This window comes from Chroicocephalus ridibundus, chromosome 20, assembly GCF_963924245.1.
Source record: "Chroicocephalus ridibundus chromosome 20, bChrRid1.1, whole genome shotgun sequence".
Taxonomy (NCBI): domain Eukaryota; kingdom Metazoa; phylum Chordata; class Aves; order Charadriiformes; family Laridae; genus Chroicocephalus; species Chroicocephalus ridibundus.
In genome coordinates this window covers 2526236-2552241 of record NC_086303.1, presented here as the reverse complement: position 1 = coordinate 2552241, position 26006 = coordinate 2526236, and the positions used below count along the sequence as shown (strand labels likewise).

Sequence of the window (26006 nt, the reverse complement as noted above, 5' to 3'; positions counted from 1 at the left end):
CCCTTAGTGGCAGACATGCAACATGAAAAGAAAATAAAGCAGGAAAGAGGAAAAGGTGCGTTAAACACTTGTATTTAATTGCAAAAAGTAAAAACTTTTTTTTTTATTCTTCTTACATACAAATCTCATTTATTTACACACTTTACAGGCTTTTTCCAAGTATTTACAAAGTTTGCAATATATTAAATTATGACCATCCGTAAAATTCTGCATTAAGTGCATATTTACATTCTTTTTTTTTTTTTTTTCTTTTTTTAATCCACCACTGAATTTATAGTGTTCAGCATTGAAACAGTCTTTATGCATATATAGCTTTACCTCCTGGCACCCCTGAGCCTTTATAACCTGCCTCCCCTCCCTGTAGACAAAGAGATAATGCTAAAAATAAATCACCTGTCAGTTGTCTGAATCTCCAAAGCAAAGGGGAAGTCCAGCATCTCCCTTGTTTAAGCTCAGCAGGACAGTAAATCTATCCTTTACGAGGAGGAGTTTCCTGAAGAGGAGAATATAGAGTTCTACACACAAAAAAAATTTACGAAGAGGAGAAAGTTTGGTTCACAGGAAGCAAAAGCTTTTTGCGTCCCCACCGAAACTGGCCTCACCCCAGAAAGCGCTCGGTTCCCCGGGGCTGAACATGGACCACCGAGCCTGGGACTGGGCTGACCCTGCCAACGTCCCTCCCCGGAGCAGCATTCCCGGTGTGAACACAGGGGTTTAAAGGCAGGAGGATCACAGCTTTCTGAGCAGCTGGTGTTCACAGAGCTCGTATGTTTAATAACAAGATGCTCTCCTGCTCCTCACCTCCTCTCGCTCCGGGTGTTCCCACGCTGCGAGTGGGATTTGCCGTGGAAGGGTGGACAAGGCTTGCTGCCAGAAAGCCGGGGAGGCCAGCCACGAGAGAAGGGAGGTGCTTTGATCCAGCCCAGTAAAACCAGTTTCTCTGCCAGACCATTACGGCAAAAGGACTAGCGGGAGAAGCTAAAGGCCCAAATTCCCGGGAAACCCGACCCTAGAAAGCTCTCCGGGGTTTCGCAAAGGGAGTTTGAGGCTGGGATCTGCAGAGCTGCCTTGGGGGAATTTGTGTGTGCAATGCCAGTGCAGAGGGGAAAAAAAACAACACAGAAAGAAGAAGAAAAAAAAAAAAAGAATCAATAGAAACTGGCAGCTTGGCTCCCGTAGGGGATGCTGATTTCCTGGTACTGAAGTACATAATAATACTCCTTTCTCCCCCTTTCAGTTACCCTGAGTTCAGGACTGACTGAGAGCAACAGGTCAATGACCCCTGCTTTTGGAAACCAGCTTTAAACCACGATCCTCCTGCCCAGCTGACAGGCAACAGCCCATCTTTCCAGCCTGACAAGGAGAGCAATGACCCCTCTCCGCATCTCTGCCCACGGGGCTTTTCCGGTAGCACCGATTTCCGCGCCTCGCTGGTGTGATTTCAGAGCTGCTTTGCAGCCTCCGGCACGGTGGGCGAGTAGGAGTCCATCTCCCAGCTCCCAGGCAGAGAGCTCTGAAGCACGCAAGCAGATTTTTAAAAAGCTAGGATGCAGGCAGCGAGCAGGCACCCCTCTGAGCTGGGCAGGGTGGGGAGTGGGGGATTGTCCAAACCAGCCTGGATACGCGCAAGTGTCAAAGTGAAGCTAGAGGTGAGGGAGACCATGATGGGACACACACCCTCTGTGACTCATCCGATCACATCTGTCCCGCAATGCATCGATAGCTGAGAAAACAGCCACGTTCCCCCCAGTCCAGCCCCGGCAGATCGCTAGGAGCTGCCAGGAACTCTAGGGAAGCCACAGCCTCCTGCGGCCATTGCAAAGGCTCTGTGAAGCCAGAGCCCTGGATGAGGAAGACGACCAGGGCTCGCTTGCAGCCATTTGGCCAAGGTGTCAACACCTCCTTTCGGCCATCCGAGTTTTGCCGCTTTGGCTTCACCTCTGAGTTTTCCATCCCGGCTCCTTGCCCGCGTTGCGATGCGGAAGGCGTTAGCACTACTTCTCTGGCAGCAGAAGACAGGAGCTGCTCTAGAAGCCATGCTACAGACCGGGGCTCCGCACTCAACAGCGGCCAGGGCCAAAATCGGCTCTTTATCAGCAGGAGAATTGCCCTCCTGTTTCAGTTTAGCAGCTAATTCCTTACAGCTTTTGGAAGAGGAAGAGAAAATATACTGGAAGTTTAAAAACAAATGATGTAAACTCCAAAGGGAGTGAGGTTGGGACATATGCAATGTATCGCCTAGACACAGATCTGGAAACTTATGCAGAGACCATAAAGTGCACTTGGAAAGCTGATCTGCAAACAGTCCAGATTCACCATCTTCTGTCCAACCAGCTGCAACTCTTTGCGGAGGGGAGAAGCAATACGTGAGAGCACTTTTGCTAAATAGGCACAAACCTGCCCTAGAACCGCCCCTTTCCCCCCAATCTAAACAGCAACCGTAAATAGATCCATTTTCTCCAATTCTTCCCAAAGGAGCCAGACAGCCACAATGGCTTAAGTGCGACTCACAAAATACAGGCATTTCGCAGACACTTGAGAATTGTCTCCGCAGCTTTTTTACAAGTTACATTCAAGGACACTTAGAAGGAAGAGCATCACCAAACCACCTGCGATCTCAGCACTGATGGCTCCAGCAGGTTCTCTCCCCACGCATCTCCAACCAAACGCTCTGCAGAAAGGGACCAGGTACAAAACCAGTAAGAGGTGAAGTAACCCCGTCAGCCTTTGAATTTGACTTGAGAAGCTGCCAAAGTGTAAATAGCAACAGTCACTAACAAGGCCCTAATTCTGCCATCACCAAACTCCCAAATTTCCATGAACTAAGCCCCAGGCTTTAAGAGGAGGGAGAGGGGTGGTGTGTGCGTATGTGTGTGTGTCTTGGCATGTACAAGATTGCAGGTAGTGTCACAAGTGTAAAACACACCCCAAGCATTAACAATACTAACAGAAGCCTTATTAATCCCATTCCCTTTAATATTTTGCTACAAATTAAATCAGTCCTTTTCTCTTCTAAGAGAGTCAGACTCTCTCCCTTTGGTTCTATTAAATCTGGTCCGTGTTTGTCCAGTGTCGAGGGCCATGCACACAGGCTGACATGGGTGCTGCCGCTGTTCTTATTCGTTTACAGGAGAAAAACAAGGGTTATGCATAGAAATGTTTGTAGTGTCAAGGCCTCAAACTAAATTCTTTGGAGCAGGAGCTGGCCTCTGCCTTATGCTTGTACAGGAGCCAGACGTGGTCATCCCACTTGGCAGCTTTTGTCAGGCCCTAATAAGATTAATACCACGTTTGCTCCCATTCTCCTGGTCTTTTTCAAAAACAAAGGCTGGACAGACATTTTTCCAATCTATCATTTTACGCGTACCTAAAATATTTACAGAGGAAAAGGTTCTCACTCGTGAGAACAGAGTTAACTTGCTTTCAAACAAAACCCCTCCCAATTCCATATTAACAAGTGTGAGAGTATGTCCTGAACCGCAGCCCTGGCCTATGAGTTCAGCCTCACACATCTGTAAATGATCTTCAACAGCAGGATCAGACCCAAAGGATCAGACTTGGAAGGGACCACAGCATCCGCGGCCTGCAAACACTGAAACCGAGCCTCTCTCAGGGCATTGGATAAAGCAGTGCTCAAGCAACAGGAAGCATGCGAAGGCAGCTTGGAAAGGACTCAGGAAAAACCAATGTTCGTTCTGAAGACAGAGTTCCAGGTCTGGAAGAAGTCGATGCAAAAAAAATGCCAGGGATGAGAAAACTTTCGGGTGCTCCCGTAGGTACCCTGGGCCAGGAACGCAGGCAGCACCTCTCAAAGCAAGGAGTATATGAACATGGTGCAGCCCTGGCGTGTCTCAGGTACACGATCAGAAGGTGAAACTTGTACAGAGCTGCTCTGCACCCAGCCCCATCTACATCCCCACCTACTGCACTCTCAGCACCATCCCCACTAAAACTTGCATCAGGATTTTTGTAGGAAAGGAGGCGAAGGGGGGGAAAAAAGAAGCAGCACAGCTACTATTTGACTCACTCACAACCTGCTGATAGAGAACCGCAGAAGAGTGACCACAAGACACAAAGAAGAGGCCTGAACAGATTCTTTTGGTACAAGAACAACGCAGTGGGTGAGGGTCTCTGCCCCGAAGCTTCAAGGCTCATCTCAGCCCTGGAGCACGGAGCCGACATGGGCTTTACAGGGTACACTACTGAGGCACACAGCTACGTACGTGATGGAGAGACGGGGTGGAGCTGGGACACGTCACCAATTCATTCCCTTTATAGAGCTGGCCTGACAAGACAGGCTCAAAGCCTCCTCCTCAGGAGGAACGTACACAGCAATGTCACACACCCCCTCCACTCCCAGACCCCCCCAGGAAGTTTCAGAAGTGCCATAATCCACAAAGGACACAAGGTGAATCTCATCCTGAGAAATCCCTCTGTTGTTCACGGAAAAAAAAAAAAAACCTTTGCTGCAAACCCAGGGCTTACCTGAGGGGACAGGGAAGGTCATAAATAGCTTGAGCTTCTCCCAAAATACATTTGAGGAAAGGCAAAGAATTACCTCGAGGGTCAGGAAAACAGTCATTTTTAAACACTGTAAACATGCAGGGTGGCAAAGCTGCCTGCCCCAGTTGCCCCAGCTCTATCGCTTTCAAGACATTGCCTTGGCTTCAAAGCTGAAAGTCTTCTTGTCCTGGAAACAGCTCTGTTTTCCCGCCTCACTGTTCTTAGCTAGCAGCTCCGTCACAAACAACCGCCGGCTCTGTCCCTTTGGCCATGAAGCTCATCGTCCAGTAATCTGCGCTGGCATAACCTTTGGAAGACGCAATAGAGGCCAAATTAGAGGAATCCATGTTTAACGACTGTTCGCATTTCCCATGAACCGATGGGGGTAGGCAGAAGCTCTTTGGAAAGACACTGCCCTCAATGACACGCTGGGTTTGTAACACCCAGCAGAGCATTGAGTCTTGTGTGGCCCATACTGTTCAGTTTTCACACTGAGCATCTCATCATATCCCGTTGTTTGTGTTCCAGGCCACAAACTCCCAGTCACTCCTCCACACAAGCAGGTACACACCAGTTTGCAGGCGGTAATGGCACACAGAGGTGTCAGACAGAAAAGACCCAGTTGGAAGCAGTCTCCTGACTCCGAGGGATCTCCCAGACCCTGCATGCTACAGCCACAGTACTCACCCAGGTCTCCAGCTTCCAGCTCCACCTTGAACATCTCACAGTGTCCTCTGCACGTGTCCAGAGGTACAACAGTCAGGGTGAGCTGTCCACTTCCAACAGCAAAGAGGCTGTGCAGGCTGTAGCTCTAGGATGAGAGGACAATATTTCAAAAGCATTCCTAGCTCTCCTTGGGTCTGTCTGATCAAACCAGGGGCCAGTCACTGCCCTGCCGCAAGGTGAGACAGTGCAAACCGCAGATTTGCTTCTCATCCCAGCTACCAGCGGATCATAGCTGGGGTCAGCTGCATGCAAGGGTCCTCCTCCCCTCTTCTGTCCAAGGCAATACAGGCCCTCCACACCCAAAAAGCCCACAAGAAAACGGAGGAGGAGATCAGGCTAGAAGCCCGAACTGTCAGTGAAACGTCCCCATGGCAGGTATCTCAGAATGGGTGACACTTACTGCCAGAAACCGCTCCTAAAATGCAACTCTTCAATGAATTCTGCCCAACCGTGCACAAAAAGACCATCCCTCATCCAGCTACAGAGCAAAGCCAGGACGTGAATGTGAAAGGAGCTGGGACACCATGCAGGCATCTGTAGCTGCTGAGGGAGATGGATGTGGGGTACCGGTACCACCCAAAAGAAACTAGACGCGACTTCTGGGTGGTGCAGCAACCTTGAGACGTCCCAGAACTGATACCACACTAATCCCTTCTGCCAGGATTCTATCAGCTGAAAATATCCTGCAAATCGCCCAAAGACTCGGGGGACTGGAGGACGAATCACAGACAGGGAGATAATACACCTCTGGGATGGATTTCTCACCTTATTCCCCAAATCTGGATGGCGGATGAGGAAGCAGCTCTCCAAGGACACTGTTTTGGGGAAGGACAGCAGAGAAGAAGAGGGGAAAAATTCCTGCAGAATCCAAGTTTTATTCACAGATTTGTTCCTAAACAAAACAAAACAACCCATATTAAAGAATTATCATGCAACGATAATGCTTGTATTTAAAAGGCTACTTCCAAGGTCAAAATTCTTCACAAATATTCATGCTTGATAAACAGCCTGCTGACAGACTAGCCTCTAGGCGCAGAATTCGACCTCTCAGCTTCCAAACCTGTGCTCCTTCATACCTTCATCTTGGCACGGGCAGCAGGACCATGTAAACAGGGAACAAACAGATCATCATGGATCTCTAAACTTAATTTCCCTCCCACCTCTTCCCTTAAAATGATCTGAGTCATTGATCGGATCCATTAATCGCAAAAGATGCAGAGAGGTGGCATTGTACACAACCATAACTGAAACCACATGGCGAGGCGGGGGGAGTCCAAGTCTGTTCTCTAGGCCAGGGAATGTAACTGGAAAAGGCAGGGTGGGGCTTGTTATTTTTACATCTTTGTCTAGTGTCTTGACATGATTAATACTTCTGTCCCCTGATCATCCATCTACCAGTGCTGCAGTCGAGAAGTGCAGCAAGAAGATCCCATCTAAGCATTAGCCAAAGCACAGACTCCACCATGCCTTTCTCCAAGTCTGCTTGGACACTGCTCCTTTGCTCCTACAGAGGTGCCAGGGAGCCTGGTCCACACCAGGTGGCACCTTCTCACGTTACTTCTCACCCTTCTCCACATGAAAAGACTTTGCTAATAAGTTGGGTTGCTCTGTAATCTTAGAAACCTCTTAGACACCTCTTGGAGTTCACATGTCTTGTAGCCACACTAAAGGCTTTAGCAAGAAGCTTTTAGTTAACAGGGGGTCACGATTAGGGTTGCCCATTTTTCCTGTGTGAAACCAAACACAAACTGCAGGATCCCCTGGCTTTCTGTTAATTCTCGGTGTTTTGCTAAAATCATGCCATTTCTTCTTGGTCAACACTAATGGTGAAGGATTTCCACTGGGCGGACAGCAGCGATGAGAAATGTAAACCAATTGCCTCAGGTGATCAGACCACAGCCCAGATGATTAACATATGGCCTGAAGAACAGGACTGAGCCGTCACTGGGATATTTTTGTCTTGTAAGGGGAGAAATATGCGAAGTCCCAGCCACAGCACTCCATTTTTAGTGCAGAAGTCTTCTGCTTGGATCAAACGAGTTCCCTCCAGTTAAAGTGCAACGTGCAAGCGCCTGGTAATTCACATCGGCCAAAAGCCTGGGCACCCCTGCAGAAGGGACGCATGCATCTATCACGGGTTTTGTCTTTGACTCACCAGGGAAAGAAAAATGGGCAGCTCCACAATTCAGCTGAATTTTCTTCTATTATAACCTCTGCCAGGTCTGGATCCTGGGACTGAAAATGCTTCAGTTCTTCATAGGAGAGATGCTGCCCTGTCTTAAACGACACAAAACAAAGATAAAAGCTGGGCGCCTGGGGTTCTCTCCCTCTCCTATTTCCATCCTGCCAAAGAACATCCAAAAGTAACAGCCATCTAAATCGCTAAGTTTCCAACTATAACGATAATTAGTTAGAGGACTAACTTGCTAAGGATGCAGTGGGCTCCTCACCCCCTGACATCTTTAAACTGGGGCTAAATGTCTTAGATATATGTTCTATCAGCTGGAGTTTGTGGTTGAAAATACTGGGCAGGGGTCTTTAGGTGCTGCTAATCAAGAGTTTGGATTAATCATCTGGCCTGACATATCCATGCATTACCTTGATTAGAAAAGGCTGAGACCTCTGGAGCTTTTCTGATAGTTCTCCGAAGTCTGTCACTATCTGAAGGCTTTTCACAGCAGAACAGACTGTGCAGTTTGCAGGAAGCGTAGAGGTGTTCTGTCTGCAACCTGCTGCCCACCAGTCCTGGCATTCTTGGGAAGAAACAAGAGAAATGTGTTTAATAAGATCAAAAATGAATTGGAAAGGAGACAGACTCGATGATAAACTCATTCTCTCTAATATGAAACACTGAGATTTCTTATAGCTTCCAAGGTTGTAAGTTAATCAAAAAGTGCAAGTTTCACCAGGCCAGGGAACTCGTCACAGAACGTTTACAGCACAGGCTGGAGATTCTGGAGATAAGGCTTGGGGTTGTGAGAAATGGGAGAGCTTTACAGAAATTACACTTTTCTGTACATATGAGGCATACAGGCTAAGTTACCCTTTCATTATCAATAGGAGGATGGCGACCACTATATATAGTGCAATTAAATCGAAACGAGTCCACAGTCAAAAGAGCAATCCTCAAGGAGACACCCAGAAGATTTTAAAAAAAAAAAAAGAAGATCCAGGTTGAAAAGAGTAACTCTATTCTGGTTAGCACTGATGCCATGAACCCTGCTACGACATCCCTAAAATCACTACCCTTTACCACCGCATTAACTAAGAAAGATTCTGTCCCGGGCAGAAGATGCTGGGGAATGTGGGATTTCACGAAGATGTGCTGCTGCTGTTTTCACTCATCCCATGCATTGACTTGAAGATGAACTGGGGAGAAAAGTCCCAGCATGAGAAACCCCTGGACCACAGCTATATCCATGTCAAATTCCAGAAATCATTGTTACACCACAGTTGGCTGAACTGGCCTACAATGAACACTGCATATGTTTACATCTTCAAAAATTCAATTTTTTATGGGAAACCATTACTTGATGCCCATATCCCGCTTCCCTGCTCCAACTTAACAGCCCTCACAGCGCAAAAAAAGTAAGTAAACATTAACAGAAGAGACTTGTTGCAGCTCTGAATGAACAGAAGAAGAGCTGATAATGCCGAACGCCCCATGTATTTCCACGCTAAAGGATCTGCAGGAGCAGCCGCCACAATAAAAGGAGGCGGCTTTAATTTCACGGCAGTGACAGCCCTGGTTCTACAGCCTTAATCTGACAGGGAGACGTTTAACTTTGTCAGCGGCAGCAAACCCACCCGAATGCCTGATCTGTCAGGGCGGATTAGGAAAAACTGAAGGCTCAGGACACACCTCACACAAAAAGTCCAGAGATCTGTCCTCACGCCAGGCCCACCGGCCCCCCCGCATGGTGCCAGCGCATGTCAAAAGAGCTGATGTCTCCCGGACATTGCTGCAGGCCACCCACTTGGGAAATGGAGCGGATGGGAAAGGTGAGAAGGCAGAGACAGCGAAACCTGTCTGAAAAATAAAATTGGGAAATGTGGACGCACAGCAGCTTTTCAGGGGGGGCGAAAGAGACCACACACAGCCTGCCTGTTACTGCCATGGCAGCTTCCAGCCACACTCATGCTCCCGCACACGGGTAATAACTGATGAACAGCGCTTGATAGGAAAGCTCTTGTTTTATTTTTCCCTCTGACATCTGCAACAGACAACAAGGAATATTCTAGAGGATTTACGTTCATTGGGACAGAACAACAAGGAGCAGATTTGGATTAATTTTGCTTTTTTTCTCTCTCAATATGTCCAGTCGACTCCCAAATGCTGCATTTCCCACCCTACTGCCGGGGTATGGACTGAAAGGGACTAGGATATAATTCCCAGTCTTTCTGGAAGACGCGTCTACACTGCTTTCAGGGAAAGGGGTAAAAAGGCAAAACAAAGTGTAAAATCCTTATTGCGAGCAGAAGTCCCAGTCCCATGAGAAACTGCTCCAACGTACTTTCCCTCCCTGCTCACAAGAGAAAAAAGAAAATCTTTGTTCCACTGCCTGTAGAAAGCTTCAATTTTACAACAACAAAAAAACTCAACTCACAAAAAACAGCTGGTCAGTGACAGGAAACAAAAGGCTGAAAGATCTCACCAGAGGAAGGGCAGTCGCCATGAAGAGAACAAGAAAATATATCTTATGGTGTCTCATCACACAGGGAGTAGCAATACTATAATTTCTTTCTGGGCAAAACTTAGAAACCTCATCCCAGAGCATTAAGCACAGTTGTCCCAAAATTTTCTCTTCGGGCTCAGGGCAGTGCCCCACGTAAGGGGATGCTAATCAGCTTGACAGTATAGAGCTTGATTCCTCTTTTGAGCTAAGCTGGGATATTTGCATTCTCAATTGCTCGATTCAGGAGGTTATTTCTTTTCCCCATGAATAACCCAAGCGGAGCAGGGTTGAGACGCATTTCAAACGCCGCAAGTGGGGTTGTGGGATTTTTTTTTTCTTTTTTTTTTTTTCTTTTTTTTTTGGTAATTAATCTTTTAGATTTATTGTTGAGGGTGTTAGTCTGTGCACCAGCATGCGTGTGACTGGCATGACAAGTACGGGCAGCGAGAAGCGCCTGCCCTTCCCAGGGAGGGAGGGAGAAGAGCCGGGGCGCAGAGGAGAGGGCATGCAACTGCACACTGGGGACCAGAGCAGGAGTTTTACCAAGGATGCTTATTCTCTCTTTCGATTACCCTCCCTGCATTCCTTTTACATTATCACCCTTCCCAGACACCCTGGGGGATTATTTTGGTTTAAGTCGAGCCCGCTGTCTGTGCGCACGCACAGTCTGCTCGGAGACTGAAAAGAAAGATACACTTTTCATCCCAGTGCAACCATCACGTGCAGCCGTCACACGATGGTCCCATCCACTCGCATTCAAATGTTAAAGTGCTGGGCGTGTGCAATTATCCCTGCGGAGCCCGAGTGCAGGAAAGCAGCTGTAGTATTGACACGTACAATATCCATTGCGCGACAGAAGCGCGGGCCAGTCTCAGCTAACCTCTCCTCCACGCTTGGGCTTTCTCACCCCTCTCTGAGGAGCAGCCTTCAGTTCGTAAAGCAGAACCTCAGCTCCCCATTGGTCATACCCACCTAATACTTGCTTTTATGCTTTATTGGCTCTCCAGAACAAGAGCTGTCTCCTCCCCTGTGTCAGGATAACTCCTAGCAGAGCCAGGGCTGGGGACTTCCAGCTGCTAACACAGCACAGACAGAGATAACAACTTTCCTTAAAATGCGCCTATGATTAATGCTAGAAGGAGTTTATGACTGTACTTTCCACTCTGCAGAAAAATAATTTTCAACTTGCAATTAGTTTCAAATGAGTACCCCGCCCTTCTTGGCCATTTTCACAGAGGATCTCCCAAGTTCTTGGCTGTCCCCAGAACTACAGAGGGGTGTGTGTGCACAACCCCAGAGATGCTGGGTGTGGATGATCAGATTGGAAGCTAAGAGGTTACTGAGAAGACCTGGCCCTGCTTCTACGGTTTTACTGCAGTGAAGCAATAAAACTTATGGAAACTTGCCCACATAGATCTGAGAGCAGCACCTCAGCAACAGCCCTGGTGTCTTTAGGGACGATATGGAGAGCTAAATATCAGTCTGCGACTGCAGCAGGTTCAAAGGGAAGCCCTGTAGCCGGGCGACCTTTTGCTCTTGCAAGACACAGGGAACCAAGGGCTGCTCCTGACCCTAATGAAGTGTTGAGAACGTAAACCCTGCTGCACGTAGAGCTGCAGGTGCTGAGGCAGCTTGCTGGCTCTCCACCAAGCTGGTTTGCTCCCCAGCACTCAGGAATACAAGGCTGAAGGAACCTCCAGCAGGCGAGCGATGGCTAGGTCTGCACAGGAAAGTCTGGTCCAGGGGAAGGGGGACTCCCCCGGGACTTCGCAGTAACCCCAGGTCTTCTGACCTTACAGGTCGTTGCTACCCTCACCCATGATAACTAGAAGAAAGCTCCCCGGAGGACTGCCTAATGCTCTAAGCAGCTCCACAATCTGCAAAGGTTGGTTCCAAATCCCCGATTCCTCTTAGGATGACACTATTCCCCATTCCCACCATGTACCTCACTAGGGACCAGCGCTACGAGGGTTCAGGGAACTTCAGGAAGCCTAGATGAACTCAGGGCTCTAAAGAAAGACTAGCCTGTGCGCTGAATATTCACAAGACGTTTCTCTGTCCTTTCTTGTAGGTCCATTGTACAAGTCTGGCTGCAAATGCTCATTAACACCCAAACCACTTTTGGAGTGTCCCTCACAGGATCCAACACAGCATCAAGAACTACAAAAATACTTGTAATCAGGGTAGGTGAGCAGGTAAAACTTCAGGGCTCTCAAAAAGCGTGAGCAACTCTACATTGGCCAATTCAAATGTAAGCTCAGGATGGGATGGACTCACCCGGGCCCAACCCAGTGACACATTTATGGCACTGCACTGACAGCCACAACCTTGCTCCTACGTGCTACATCCAAAAATGAGAAGATGCTGATGTCCACTCCTACAGTGTCTCCCCTCAGCTGCACATTTCTAAAAGACAGGGAATTTTTCAAGGTGGATCTGAAGAGACCCTTCAAAAGAAGGGATTAAGAACTCAGCCTACGCTCTGCTGTCTGCGACCACACTTTCCCCTTGGCCAAAGAGACCCTTCATGGACTTGCATCTGACACAGACCATGGGATACTTACCTCGTCCATTAATTGTCATAGCAAAAGCCCAACTCCCAGTTGATTCTTATGGTTGACATAGGGTAGAGCTTTTTAAGAGGCATTTGACCCTACCTGTAAAATTCCCACTGATGAAGGGGCCACAAGATCCTCAGCGCTCTGACATCCCATTACTATCACCACAGAAGGGCTGCAGCTCTCCCTCCAGTTGGAAACATCTAGCTTCCAGATGCTGGATTTTACAGTGCTGTTTTCCATTATTTTAAGGACAGGGATTTGCAAGGTCTAGCCCTTAACCTTGAAGTGAAGTTGCAGCTCATAACCTACTGTTATTGCTTTGACAGCCAAAGAATATGCAGGCCAGGTTGTTCTTACTCCTAAGATACAACTAGCCACTTGCCACATTGAGACCACTTATAGATACTATACCATAGCCGCAAGTGAGTAGCTCGTTACTTGTCAAGCCATGTCATCGCAGCAGGACATACTATATGCTTATCACGCTCCCTTTCCTAGACTTTATAGAAAGATAAAACAGTATTTTAAACACTCAAAGCAATTTGGACATCAATTCATGATCACAATCTATGACCTGGGCAAATCTCATCATTCTTACTTTACAGCTGTAGAAATTAAGAGCTTTGCAATTACTGTGTGGCACAGTTCAGAGGAGACATTGGCAGCACTTGGCCCAAAAGCAACATTTCCCAAGCTCCATCTTGCTGAAATTTTTCACTAGGCTAAAAATTAATTTGATCATTTATAATGTCATGTCAAAGTCAGGCTAAACTGATGAGTTCTTGAGTAAGTCAGACAGGAATCATAAGGAGTGCTTATTAATTACAGCGTGGAAGTCCTGATTAAGGAATGCATCACAGTGGGGTTTTAAATCTATACTACAAAGAGGGTCCCTGTGCAGCACAAGATCCTCACTTCTTTCTCATATGGAACTTTTTTGTAGCTCTGACTATATTTAATATATTTGTGCCAGGAGAAGAAAGTACCTCCCCATTTGGTTCACAGCATTTTTAGGAACAGCTAGCAACAAAATAACAGCTACAAACAAACCCATCAAGAAACTTCTACTTTTGTTCTGGGTAAAAAGTCAACATCTCGAAGAACTACTCATTCATTTCACTAATGGGTAACGGCTGGTCAAACAACCAAAGGATGATTAGTCAATCTCTAGCAAAGCACAAAAATGATTTTGATCCAATGAGACATTGTGAAATCAAGTCTGCTCAGCCTAGCCCAAGAGGAATTCAGAGTCCACTGGGGCAAAAGAGCATTATTTCCAGGAGAAATCTGCACCTACCAATCTAGAAAACTGAAGGCAGGGACCAAGCTGTCAGGAAAGCCTCCAAAGTCCACTCCAGCCTGCACCGCTGGTGACGTGCCCTAGAAGGCAGCTCGTGCTGCTCTGGCAGCGTCCACAGCAGCGGTCTGGCTCGGAGGAACAGCACACTTTGGAAGCAAATCCCTCCCAGTTGCTGCCATTTGCCCGAAGGTGGCTTCACTCCGTAAAAGGTTTGATGTGCCTGTGTCACTAGCGCAAGGAGGGCTCTGCTAGGCTGCTAAATGCCTCTGCGACAGGCCACGCACGGCACGCTCGCTCTCTCTCCAGGGAAGCAAATCCAAAGCGAGAATTCGCTTGCTCTGCAAATGAGGAAACAAGAAATTCTGGAGGCATCAAAATATAGAAGCAAAAGGAAGAGTTTTTCATCTTCTGGATTACCACAATGATTTGGAGTTAGTTTACTGTCAGTAAATGCAAACAAACAGTCCACTGGCTGAACGGAGGCCAAAGTAAAGCAGTATACAAAAACAGCTTGGCACCACCCTGCACTGCAAAGTCAGCCTTTTTTTTTTTTTTCCCCCTTTGAACGAGCCAAGACACACGTGTCTGTTGGTCACTCTCAGGTTATATTATAAAAGGGTTGTTTACACACACACAAAAAGAGATCAGATAAACTGGCAGCTGTACAGCGATGGGAGGGAGCCCTGCACAGTGCTGCAACCCACATACACCTCAAAACGCTCCAGCCCCTGGAGCGGGTGCATGAAAATACGCACAAACAAGAGCAAACCAGCTTAACTTTGCTTAGTGGGGGAAAAAAAAAAAAGAAAAAAAAAGTGAGATCCTTGATGAGCAAGAGGAGAAGGCCATGCTGAAGGCAGCACGAAGTTAGAAATCAGATCCTGCTTTACCTCCCAAGCAGCGTTGTTGTGCAACCCTTTCATTCAGCGCAGGCCCATGTTCCTCGGGCTCACGCATCGCTGAACCCAGCAGGTCAGACGCAGCGTGGGCTGCAAAACCCACGGGGAAAGACTGGCTGAATACCTGGGCGCTTAAGCCCATGTCGAAACAGAAAGTCCACCCTCATGTAAGGCAGGCGTGCTGGATGCTGCCTTTCTGCACGGAGCTGCGCCAAGGATAAACACACCTCAGGGCTAAAGTAAGAGGGGAGGAGAGGAGTGTGAGAAGCGAAGAGAAACGCGGCAGTGGCTGGTCCACTGCAGGCTGCCTGCGAAGGGTTAAGATGAGAAAGACGGCCAGGACCTGGCCAGGCGCCAAGACAAGCCTCCAGCTAAATGGAAGGTGGCCAGCCAAGAGGCAGAGGCTGCCGTCCTCTCCCAGACACCCAGCCTGCTGTGACCCGTCCCCAAGGCACCCAGCAGGCCTTGGGACGGGACAGTGACAGGCCATTTACAAGGCGTTGCTTAAACACAGTTCCTCCAGCACGGTTCCTTTCTCTAAAATAAATTACATATAAAACCCATAGACATAATTTTAGCCCTACTGGTCTCGGCAAAAAGGAATATTTAACACAAGGAGTCTTCTCCAAGCTAGGGACAACTAGCACAGGATCCCTTTTCCAACACTGAGCTATGTATATGCTTGCATCTGATTTTAGGTGTGCTGAGCAGCTACCGATCCAGTTGATTTTGAACTCTGTACGACGTATGCGGTGAGGACTGGGTCTCATTATCAGAAGCAAAGTTGGATTTTCCTTGAGGTCGTTACAAACGCCTGCTATCGGTACAACGTGCAAATTGTCACGTTGTTGGATGAGAGCCTGTTCGCCACTGCCCGACCTGCTCTGCTGAGGTTTTTGAGCTGCGAGGACTGAATTTACCACAGGCAGACACACAGGTTCATGTAAGAGCAACTTAACGCTCTGCTCATCACGTCATTGCTCTGTGTGGCTTGCAGGAAACAGTCATCAACCAGTTGACATGAAAATTCATATTTAGATATTAACAAAGCTATACAGATGTCACACAGTTGTGAAGGGAAGAACCACTGAAAAACGAGTAGGGTGATCACCATTGTGGGTTTAAAACTAAAAAAAAAAAAGAGAGAGAGAAACCCCCTTTTCATTTGGCTCCAATTACTACAGACTTTGAGAGCTCGTTCATGGACCTGTTGGAGCAGGGTCAGAGGCAGCCCCAGAGATGCTGGGAGGGCTGGAGCCCCTCTGCTGTGGGGACAGGTTGAGAGAGCTGGGGGGGTCAGCCTGGACAAGAGAAGGCTCCGGGGAGACCTTCCAGTCCCTAAAGGGGCTCCAGGAAAGCTGGGGAGGGACTTGGGATCAGGGAGGGGAGCCATGGGACAAGGGGAATGGATTTACACTGGAAAAGGGGAGATTTCGATGGGATCTAGGGAAGAAATTCTTGGCTGTGAGGGTGGTGAGCCCCTGGCCCAGGTTGCCCAGAGAAGCTGTGGCTGCCCCATCCCTGGAGGGGTTCAAGGCCAGGTTGGACAGGGCTTGGAGCAACCTGGGCTGGTGGGAGGTGTCCCTGCCCAGGGCAGGGGGTGGCACTGGCTGGGCTTTAAGGTCCCTTCCAACAAAAACCATTCTGTGTTTCTTTTATATTATTTCCTAATGCTTGCAGGGAGAGGGAGGTACCTGCACCCCTACTTACCACCAAAGAACTGAAACACAGAGGGAATGACATGTCCACCCCAGCCTATGTCAGAGAAGAGAAACGAATCCAGGTTACATAGGCCCTACTTTCTCCTTGGGACAGCACCAGAAGGTCAACCCATGTGCCCACCCAAAATCCACCATGTTCCTTATAGGAGGTAGAGCCCAGAGGTCTGCAAACCCACTGCCTCCCTGGGGGCTACCTGAAGCGCAGATCTACCCGGTCAACAGCCACAGGCCGTGATGGTGAGAGGCGTTTCCTCCAGCCCAAAGCAGGCAGCGTGACCCAGCACTGGGGCTTTCACAAGCTCTGCGTAAACACCAGCTCAGGAAGACCAAATGCAAACCACATTTATGCAGAACTTTTCCCCAACTGAAGGGACCTCAGTTCCTAGCCCTGGGAAAACAGCTGAAAAAGAGGCATGGACGCCAAGGCCAAGGGTCTAAGAGTCAGCTTTGAAGAAACAAAGGGTGGGAACATTAGTTTTAATATGGGAATTGGTCCGGGGGTGAAAGCCAGCAAGCAATGGAGCAGAGAGACAGGCAAAAAGGAAATTTACTTTGGACCTAATCCTATAAACTTAATGCAATCAAGAGCTTTGTGGACACTGCTCCTCACCTTGGCCGCTCAAAGGTCCACCCACAGCCACCGACAGACAGGCAGCCCTTGTTATCCACAGCACGGCTCTTGGGGTGGAAGGGACGAGGATGATGGTGGGGATGAAGGCAGATCACCCTGAGTATACTGCACCCCCGCTCCTCCCAAAGCCTCACCACTACTCTAACATGGGGCTCTGGCTCTTGGGGTAAAACCAGGCATCCGAGCTCCCTTTGTTCTGCAACACACACCTGCCTGCTCAGCCCACATCTACCAGGAGACCAGGCTCCAACCTGCAGTCCCGGAGACAGGAAAGCTGCTCTGGGCAGGCTCAGGAGGGACAGCACGGCCCCAGAGCACATCCCCACGCAGGCGGGCTGTCCCTGCCTGCCCAGGCGGCTTCAAGCCCGGAGGAAGCAAACTGGACCACCCATGCGCCCACACTGGCCACGACTGGGCTCCGTCCGCACCACGTTGGGCGGCGCAGGCAGGGGAAGCCTGCCAGCGCTGCCGGTGGGCCAAGGCAGCCTCCAAACGGCTAACAGGTGGCTTTCAACAAGAACAGCCCGAGCTGGATTTGAACTGGTGCCCAAGCACAGAAAGTTCCAAGTTTCCTCCTCAGCCCCCTCAAAATTTTCATCTACCAGGATCTACGTAGAGAAAGGACTCGTCTGTACATCGAGTCCCTTCGTTAGTGCTTTTCTCTGCTGCTCAGTCTCCTTGGACAGTGCCATCTCCTATGCAATCACGCACCAGAGAACACTACGCCTGCTTACAAAACCTCCCGGCCTTATGCTCGCATCAACAAACAGGATGACAAGCCATAGCACTACCCCTTCCCTTCAGCAGACAACAAGGCCAAAATTAAGGGCAAAACGTCACATCATGCACAAGGCAGGGCTGACAGACAGCTCGGGAGCCCCCCAGCTTCAGGCCATGCTGCTCCCTCTTCCGGATCCCTGCTGGATGGCTTTACTATGGTCCACTCAGCAGCGAGCCGTGAAGTTGACACCAGCGCCATTGGGACAGCCGGATGCTGGGAGAGCCCCGGGGGCCACAGCTGCCTGCTGGGAAGCCAGGACGTGAGGGATTCCCACAGGATCCCAGCCAAGGTTCAGGCTGGGTGCTGCACTCTCCCATTCCAATAACCAGAGTCTAGTCCACTTTCTTTTGCTGAGGCAGGATCAAAGTTACCCCAGCCACCCCTAGCGAATATGTTAATTGGGACATGCTATGGTTTCCACCACACCTAATACTGTTGGAAAAACAGAGCGGCAACTGCCTCATCCCCTCTGCACCTCCCCTCCTTTCCCCAGAGCTCGCTTGCTGTCCACCCTATTGCTCATGACTTCAGAAGATTTCCGGGACTCATGGAGGTATGAGGGGTTTTATATGCATTTAAACAATCACCTCACATCCTTCCTCCCCATCCATCCTTCCCTTTTGCCCTGCTCCTTTGGATGTTTCCCTGTCTCCTCCCCATTCAGCTGGTTTCCCCATCAGTAGCCCAGACTTGCTCCTGCTCTTATTTATCTTCACAGCAAGAGGCTCGTGATTTCAGGCAGCCCTTGTCCTATAAACCTTTTGCTGTCCCAAGGAACCTCCCTGGGCTCTCCCCACCCAAGGGAGCCTGGCGGCATCTAAAGGAAGAACCTACCAACCTTCTGAACAAAACTTCACTGAACAAATAGGAACATTAAAGTTCACGTTGGTTTCCTCCTCCACACAGAAGCAGAGGGGTCTTCACTCATGTCAAGGCTGAAATGCAGTAGATACGCAGGCTACAAATGCCAAGTCACTATCAGAGCCATCTCCTCGCCTTTGTTTTTTCCTCCCTGTGAGAGATGCCAGTGTATAAGGAAGGAGACGAACAATGGGGGATACCCCATCCCACCCATAGGGGCCCAAACCAACAGAAATCCCACGTGTCAGCGGAAGAGAGGGAGACACACAGAGAAAACGCAGGACGGCGCTGGCATTTCAGGGCGCCCTTTTTAGCTACAGCAGGAAGGTCAGAGCCAGAACAGGCAACTCCAACACAATGAGCTGCCGAAGCTAAATATAAACCCGTCGAGGGCATGGATACAGGAGTTTGTTTTTACAGTGAGCCGACAGACGATCAACATTGTGCCACATCCCTGCTCAAAATAATTCACAGCTTTATCACCACTGACAGTCTTTGTATTTTATCAGAGGCAGAACCCATGCTTACACCCATTTGCCAGCCTAAGTCAGTGGAAATGATTAACTGAGAATGAGAAATACTCAAAATTTTCCATCTCTATTATGCCAGCCTAGGAAAATCTATTATGTTGCTCTCCCATGATGGGACCACCTCATTAGGGAGCCATTTATCTAGCTTCCTCACACACACATTACTCTTAATGTTAGGTTAACTGCTATAAACGCCCTAGCTCTCAAGCCCCCAGTCCTTTCCCAACATGCCACTTGGCAAAAACTACCCTTCCTCGTCACGTGTTGAGGTTTTTACACTTTGCTCATAGATACCAAGATTTGGTTGACAAACTGTTTTTGCCTGCTTACTCGGGGGGGGGGGGGGGGGGGGGGGAGAGAGAAAAAAAAAGTGACATTTACCCAGCATAACTCAGTATGATTCTCAGAACTGAAGAGATCTTTTTTAGAGGAAGGGGAACTCTTGTGGAAGAAAAAACCTGAGGTGTTAAAAGCAAGAAAAAGAGAACGTGCAAGAACAAAACGAAGTTAGAGACAAAATATGCTTCAGCCCCAGTGAATGGAAGGAAAAGTGCCCTAGCTAGAACTCAGGATGCTATTTTTAAGTACAGTGGTAGAAAAAGAGAAAACCATGGTGCCATGCCAGTAACACGTTTGTTATTTGGTGCCCAGGGAGACACTCAAATGATTCGCATGGCTGATATTTAACTTGGTATTTCTTGCTAGGCTTATGTTACAGCAGAGAAATCGTTTCCTTACTCTCGAGCATGTACTTCTTGGCAATGGGCAGAGAGAGCAGCCGGATGTGACCGATGAGGGAGCCCCAGGCATGGGCTCTGGAGAGCGGAGCTTCGGGTGGCAGCGGGCTGTATGGCTGGATCACAAAGTAAACAGTCAGCAAGACCAATCCCAGCGTGAGCAGGCCCTGCGAGAGAAAAGAGGCATGTAATTAATTATATGCAGTGAGTTGGTGTGTCTTCAGGACAGGACACACCTTCTGGCTGGTATCAAAGGGTTGTGGCTGCGTGCTGTAACAGGAACACTCACATTTTTGCTGTGGCTCCTTGTTCAACTGCAATGCTATTTACGTACACAGAGTTGTCACTCAGTTTTATTGTTAGGGGTGTCCAAGGACAAAAATCAAGCAGCCTTCAAACCCAAGCCACACAACTCTGTTCTTCTATCTTAGCACTGCAAGTAATCTAGCGCCAGACCAATGAGGATCATCTACAGATACTTCCGATTCCTCCCACCTAATCAAATAAAAGCTCGCACTTCTGCCATACCTCTTACACAAGGTTTTCAAGGCTTTTTGCAAACATCCGTCAAGCCTTGAAACGCTTTGGCAGAGTTGGCACCAGCTCCCTCCTCCATACCAGAATCCCAAATAAGCCTTAAAGAGATGACATGACGCATTTCGCCCCCTGGCCAAAGTCAAAGTGAATCAACAACAAAAACAAGAACAGAAGCCAAAAGTTCAAGCTTCCAGTTTCCTGTTCTCCTGCCTCATTTTACAGCTTTTTATAGGACATGAGGAAGAAAGCTTGATTTTTTTTCTAAATAGAAACCATCCCAATGATTTTGTACAGATGACACTAAAATATTACTGAATATTATGCCAGTGGGAAGCTTTTCATCCTTGCAGCAAACACCTCGAACCTGCCTAACAATAGCATCCTTTCACCCACTTTGCAAAACCTTTTACAGCATCTTTTAGTTATGGGTCTCAAAGCATTTTTCTAGCATCAAGCATCACGGCAACCGGTTTATTAGACTAGAAGGAGAATAAAGACAGGCAAGAAGCTTGTGACAGGATCAGAAACAGAACTTGGATCGCTTCATTATTCAACCCTGAACTTTAAGAATCTCCTCCCTTCCTCGCAGTTCCACTGAGGGTGTTGACACTAGGAATCTTTGCCTGAAGAATCAATCCAAGCCTCATTCTTTAATAGTTTAAGGAGAGGAAGGTGTTGACATGTTAAACTTTCGATGTACATGAGTAATTTCAAATCTCGGTCGGCTGTATTCTGTTTTCAAACAAGCTCGTGGGACAAAGGAAGGAAACTACACTTCACAGCTTTTTAAATAAAGAACTCACAAAAAGTCATCAAGAAAACGCAATGGGAAATAAAAGGTTCAGGTGCAAAAGAAGAACTCCGACCCTCCAAATGGTCTGCGCATGCCCAAAAGACACCTTACCTTGTAGAGTGCTACTAAGATAGGGTACCGCGGAGGTCCCCTTTGGGGTTCATTTCTTTCCAAGAGCTGCTTGATAAATTTCTCAATGGCTTTTTCTGACATCCCACACTGGTGGCCAGTCTGCCTCACTAGATCAATCGTCTCCGATAGCTTGTCATAGATGCTGAGCTCGTTGGCCGAAAGCTCCATGGCCTCCGATGAAAAATCCCTGCGGAGAGATTCAGTACGTTAACAGAAAACACACTCCAGCCGTACAGCTCAACACCAGCATGTGCAGAGAGATCACAGGAACGTCGCAATGTCTAGGCAAGAAGGAAGGCTTCTCCGGAGCAAACCTGTTCACAGCCTGAGGCACAACATCTAGCTGCAATCCTAATAGTCTCAGCTGGTTCAATATCTCCCTGGGATTGAAAGAAGCCGTGAAATTTCCTGACAAGAGAAGAACCGGCTGAGATTCACAGCTTATGTAAATGAACAAAGCTTCCCAGAAATCAATGAAACTCCATTTATTCATCTATTCCAAATGAATATGTCCCATAAAGCGATTGCTCACCAAGTACAAGAGCCGGCAATACAAAGCTGATCATCACACACAGTGGCCAAGCTAAGCTCGCCTGCGCTATCATTTTAGTCACTTATATTAACGTAGGTTTGTTTTCATTAAATCTCCTGACAGCAATAAGAACATGATAGAGAAATAAGCAGTACATGCGGGGCAAAGTTCAACAGTTTACAATTTGTTTAGGTTTTCGCAACATGACGTCCAGGCCAACTGATTATTGAGTAACAGTAACGTGATAGCAGCATGCTCTGCAGGCAACGAAAGGTCCTAGTTCCTCTGAAAATTTGCCTGCAGGTCGTTCAGATGCAGAAATACCACCTAACTAAATACCACAGGAAGAATAGCATCGTGAATACAAAACAGAGACAAAATGGCATTTAACAGCAAATTATTTCCCACCGTGAAATTTCAACGGGGAAGCTTGTAAGAACACACCTATGAGCGATCAACATTAAGATGACCAAAAAAAAAAAAAAAGATAAATGCATTCCTCTACCACTCCCCCTGTCTGCCACAAAGGCAGAGCCTTGCGATACCAAGAGCAGCAGATGGGCTGAAGAAAAGATGCAAAGAAACTGCTGGACAAGCTAATAGCTGCCAATGCGAGAATCTTATCGTTAGAGAGACATTTAGCCTCAGAGAAACACTGCTGGGGGAAAGGGAGCATCTGTGAGGCCTTGCTTTGCTTCTTGTTTCTGAGCTGGGAAAACTAACTTGGATCAAACTGGAACAACCGAAACTCTTTCTGGAGAGACACAATTTAGCAATGCATCACCCTGAATGCACAGCCTGAGGATCATCACGTAAAAAACACAAGCAGCACAACCAATACACCCAGCTCACAGCTGAAAATGGCAATCAGGCCCCTTTTTCTCCAAGTACCCCCTGACACCAGCAACCCGCTCGTGAATCCCGCGTCCTGCTTCACCCAATTCACCACCTCGCCCCAGGGAGTCTGGCGCCGTACTGCAGGAATTGTATAACTATTTACACAGGTCTGCTCTGCACACACCTCGCAGCACAGCCGGCGTTTTAAAAGCACAGATCCGTTTTGCTCACTCGAGAACAAGCTGACAAGCACTGCATAACATGCTCCCTAAACTTAGATTTGCTCTGCTGTAACTCATTCTGGCTGCTCCTGCAGGACAAATCAGCCATAAATGGATGTACGTACCAAGAAATAAGATTTCACCAAACTTGAAATCTGATTTGCCTTTAAAGAACTGGTTGACAGCTCTCCCCCTAAACCATGGGCTCCTACAAGTCAGAACCCAAGCCATGTGTCGTGGTTTTGGCCGGATTGGCCAAGTAGAATGACAAATGGCCCTCCCCCCGACCTCCAAAGAGAGGAGAGGAAGAGACAAGGAGATGTATGAGTTTAGAAAAAGAACTAAACTACTTTAATAAAAATATTAATCAATAATTAAATAATAATAAAATTTTTAAAAAGTATATACACAAAACCGTATCCAGCTCCTAGGATGACCTCCCATCACCAGCAGGCACAGGGAAAGTCCCAGACTGGAGACAGTGATGGGCAGGAGCTGAATTCCGGATCTGGAATCAGGAATGCTCAGATCGGGATCAAAGGCAGACGAACAGACAGGGTCCTCCTCGGACGTCGGCCATTGAAGAAAGAAGACTCGACCTTTTGATCCCTCAGCTTTTATACTGAGCGTGGGGCAGATGGGATGGAACACCTCTGTTGGTCAGGTTTGGGTCACCTCTCCTGTCCACTCCTCCCTACAGGTGGGACCCCTCTAGGCTTTTCCACTTCTGACCCTCTAACGGGGCAAATAACGAAATTAGCTGACTTTAGTTGTTATAGCAGTAAGTATAAGCAAGAGCCTCTCTGCGTACCATCCCTTGGTATAATCAGGTCTTATCACTCTGAGAGAGAACAGTTTCTGAACAATATGCTGTTAATTTCAGAGTTTAGTCAGTTAGAAGAGGCCCAGCTAAAAAGTAAAATTACAAGACAGAAAATTGGTTCTGTTTTACCTCACACCAGGACACCATAGCATTTTATATCTTTTTTTCCTGCAGTGCTAGAGTGTAGTTTCAGAAAAAAACCAACCACTTTTCAACAGGACTCTCCCTTCCAGATAAACTCCCTGTTCTGCTCTTGCACATTTGTTTATGTGGTCACATGGTGAATCAGATCAGGAAAATTATCTGGCTGAAAAATAACTCCTATTTGTTTGGTCAGCAGCTGCCTAAGCATCCAACTCAAGCAGTTAATGTCAGATGTTACATTAACATTAGTGTCAAATTTCTAGCCACAGCCTTAGAAACACCAAAAGAGTAAAATGCCAAATTAAAAGCTAACCCCAAGCACGCAATGAGAACATACTGCACTACATTGCCAGGTTAATTAGCTCCTGGCCCTGTTCTACTGACATTCCTTGCGTTCCATGCAAATATTTGTCCCAGATCTTACCACCTGAGCAGCCCCATGGGCCAGCAAAGCTGCCCTAAACCAGGTTTGATCAATAATATCTCATTATGGATCGTAAGCTCTCCAAGGCAGGAACCTTTTCTTGTCTGTAAAGCACCTGGCATGCACTTGGCTCTATGAAAACAATACACTGCTTTACAAACTCTTTCATTTATATAATACCCTGCTTCATATAACAAGCAAGAGCCAGCACATCTGCAGGACATTAAATGCCTTTTTTTTTCCCCCTAGCTTTTATGATTACCCTAGTTTGCCTTGATGCTGCAACTGGTGCATTAAATGGTCTGAAAGGTTATCTAGCTTCCTCAGGCTCCCGTGTGCCAAAGCTTTCGCCCGTGAAGTTCTCCTGTGCTGAATTCCAGCAGTTTCAGCGAGCTTTCCCTGCTTACAGAATCTGCCTGGAACCACTTAAAACAAAAATGCTGTCAAATGTGGTGATTTCCCCCTTTCCAAACAGCAGGAGCATCCCGCTAGGATAAAATGCTGAGATGCATCTTCCCCACCCCCCCCGCCCCCCCATTTGTCTTCAACTCTGAACAAACACCTTTGTAGACAACCCCTGCAAGTCACAGGCACTAAAAACCCAATGCAGCTCCTTGGCAAACTCAAAAGTAACCAAGGTCCTCAGCTAGGAAATAAGGCATTGGGCTCTCACATTGTTTTGAGAACAGATGAGGCCTTAAAAAACAAATAACAACCCATTATTTCCCTTCCTATTACCACAATACAACCGACAAAATAATAACAACAGACTACTGTACCCGCTCCGCCATCACACACACAGACTGAGCAAGTCTTATCCCTTGCACACAGCAGCCCCTCAGAGACAGGCCTTTGAAACGAGGGAACCCATATGTTAGGGCTATTTTTTTATAAACTCCACCACCCTAGGAGGAATAAGCAGCTCTCTCTGCAGACATACATAGCGATGGTTCTCAGCCTGAAGGGTTTCCACCAGAGCGCCCAGTCCCACCCGCAAACCCGATGCACAGCGAGGTGTTCCAACCCAGGCCTTAGAAAGATAAATATTTAGAGAGAAACGCTGTCGCAGGAGTCTTTAAAAGGGAAAGCTTGCTTGCCTTGCTGGTGAACCTGAAACAGCGATATAATTAAAAAAACCCCATTCTCATCTGCTTTAACACCATTAATCCGCCTCCCTCGGCCCTGCTCAGGGGGGTCAGGTCCCAGCTCTGGGCTAAAAGCCCTCGGGAGCGGGGCCTGCACCCCACCACAGGCCCACGGCATCGCCCTTATTAATCTCTGAGGCAGAGGAGCTCCAGCCAGAGCCTTTCTTTTTTTTTTTAATTAAAAAAATAATCAATAAATTGAAGGAGAAAACAGCCCCCACCCCCGCAGCTGGGCGCCTGGCGAGGGCCTGGCTGAGGCCCGGGGAGCCCCGCCAGGCCCGGGGAGCCGCCACCCCCCACCTCCCGGCCCGGGCCCACCGTGAGGGGCCGAAGTTCCCCCCCGACCCCCCGGCCCCATGCCCCCCGTCAGCCGCCCCCGGCCTCACCCCGGCACCGCCCGGCGGCTGCCCCGCTCCGCCGCCCGGCTCCGGGCTCCTCCCGCCCGCGATGGAGGCGGGACGCGGGGGGCCGAGGGGCCGGGCCGGGCCGCCC

General features: G+C 48.2%; 1 protein-coding gene across 2 annotated transcripts; it reads right to left on the bottom strand.

The window, feature by feature from the left end:
• Positions 1 to 56: 56 nt before the first annotated feature.
• Positions 57 to 26006, bottom strand: C20H6orf89 (chromosome 20 C6orf89 homolog). Of its 2 annotated transcripts, none has more exons than XM_063356315.1 (8): positions 25901 to 26006; positions 21368 to 21575; positions 19928 to 20093; positions 7828 to 7982; positions 7385 to 7506; positions 5995 to 6121; positions 5191 to 5314; positions 57 to 4810 (listed from the first exon to the last, which is right to left on the bottom strand). In XM_063356315.1, the coding sequence occupies exons 2-8, from the start codon at positions 21554 to 21556 to the stop codon at positions 4725 to 4727; spliced, it is 969 nt and encodes a 322-aa protein (XP_063212385.1). In that variant the 5' UTR covers positions 21557 to 21575; positions 25901 to 26006; the 3' UTR covers positions 57 to 4724. The 2 variants fall into 2 exon arrangements, with proteins under 2 accessions (XP_063212385.1, XP_063212384.1); XM_063356314.1 differs by lacking the exon at positions 25901 to 26006 and adding an exon at positions 21921 to 22374.

Excerpts from the sequence above, each read along its gene's own strand:
- C20H6orf89 (XM_063356315.1), bottom strand. The coding sequence starts at position 21,556 with ATGGAGCTTTCGGCCAACGAGCTCAGCATCTATGACAAGCTATCGGAG. Across the intron at positions 7,507-7,827 it reads CTCAGCCTTTTCTAATCAAG|ACAGGGCAGCATCTCTCCTA; the intron begins GTAATGCATGGA and ends GTGTCGTTTAAG. Across the intron at positions 4,811-5,190 it reads GCTGGAAGCTGGAGACCTGG|GTTATGCCAGCGCAGATTAC; the intron begins GTGAGTACTGTG and ends CGTCTTCCAAAG.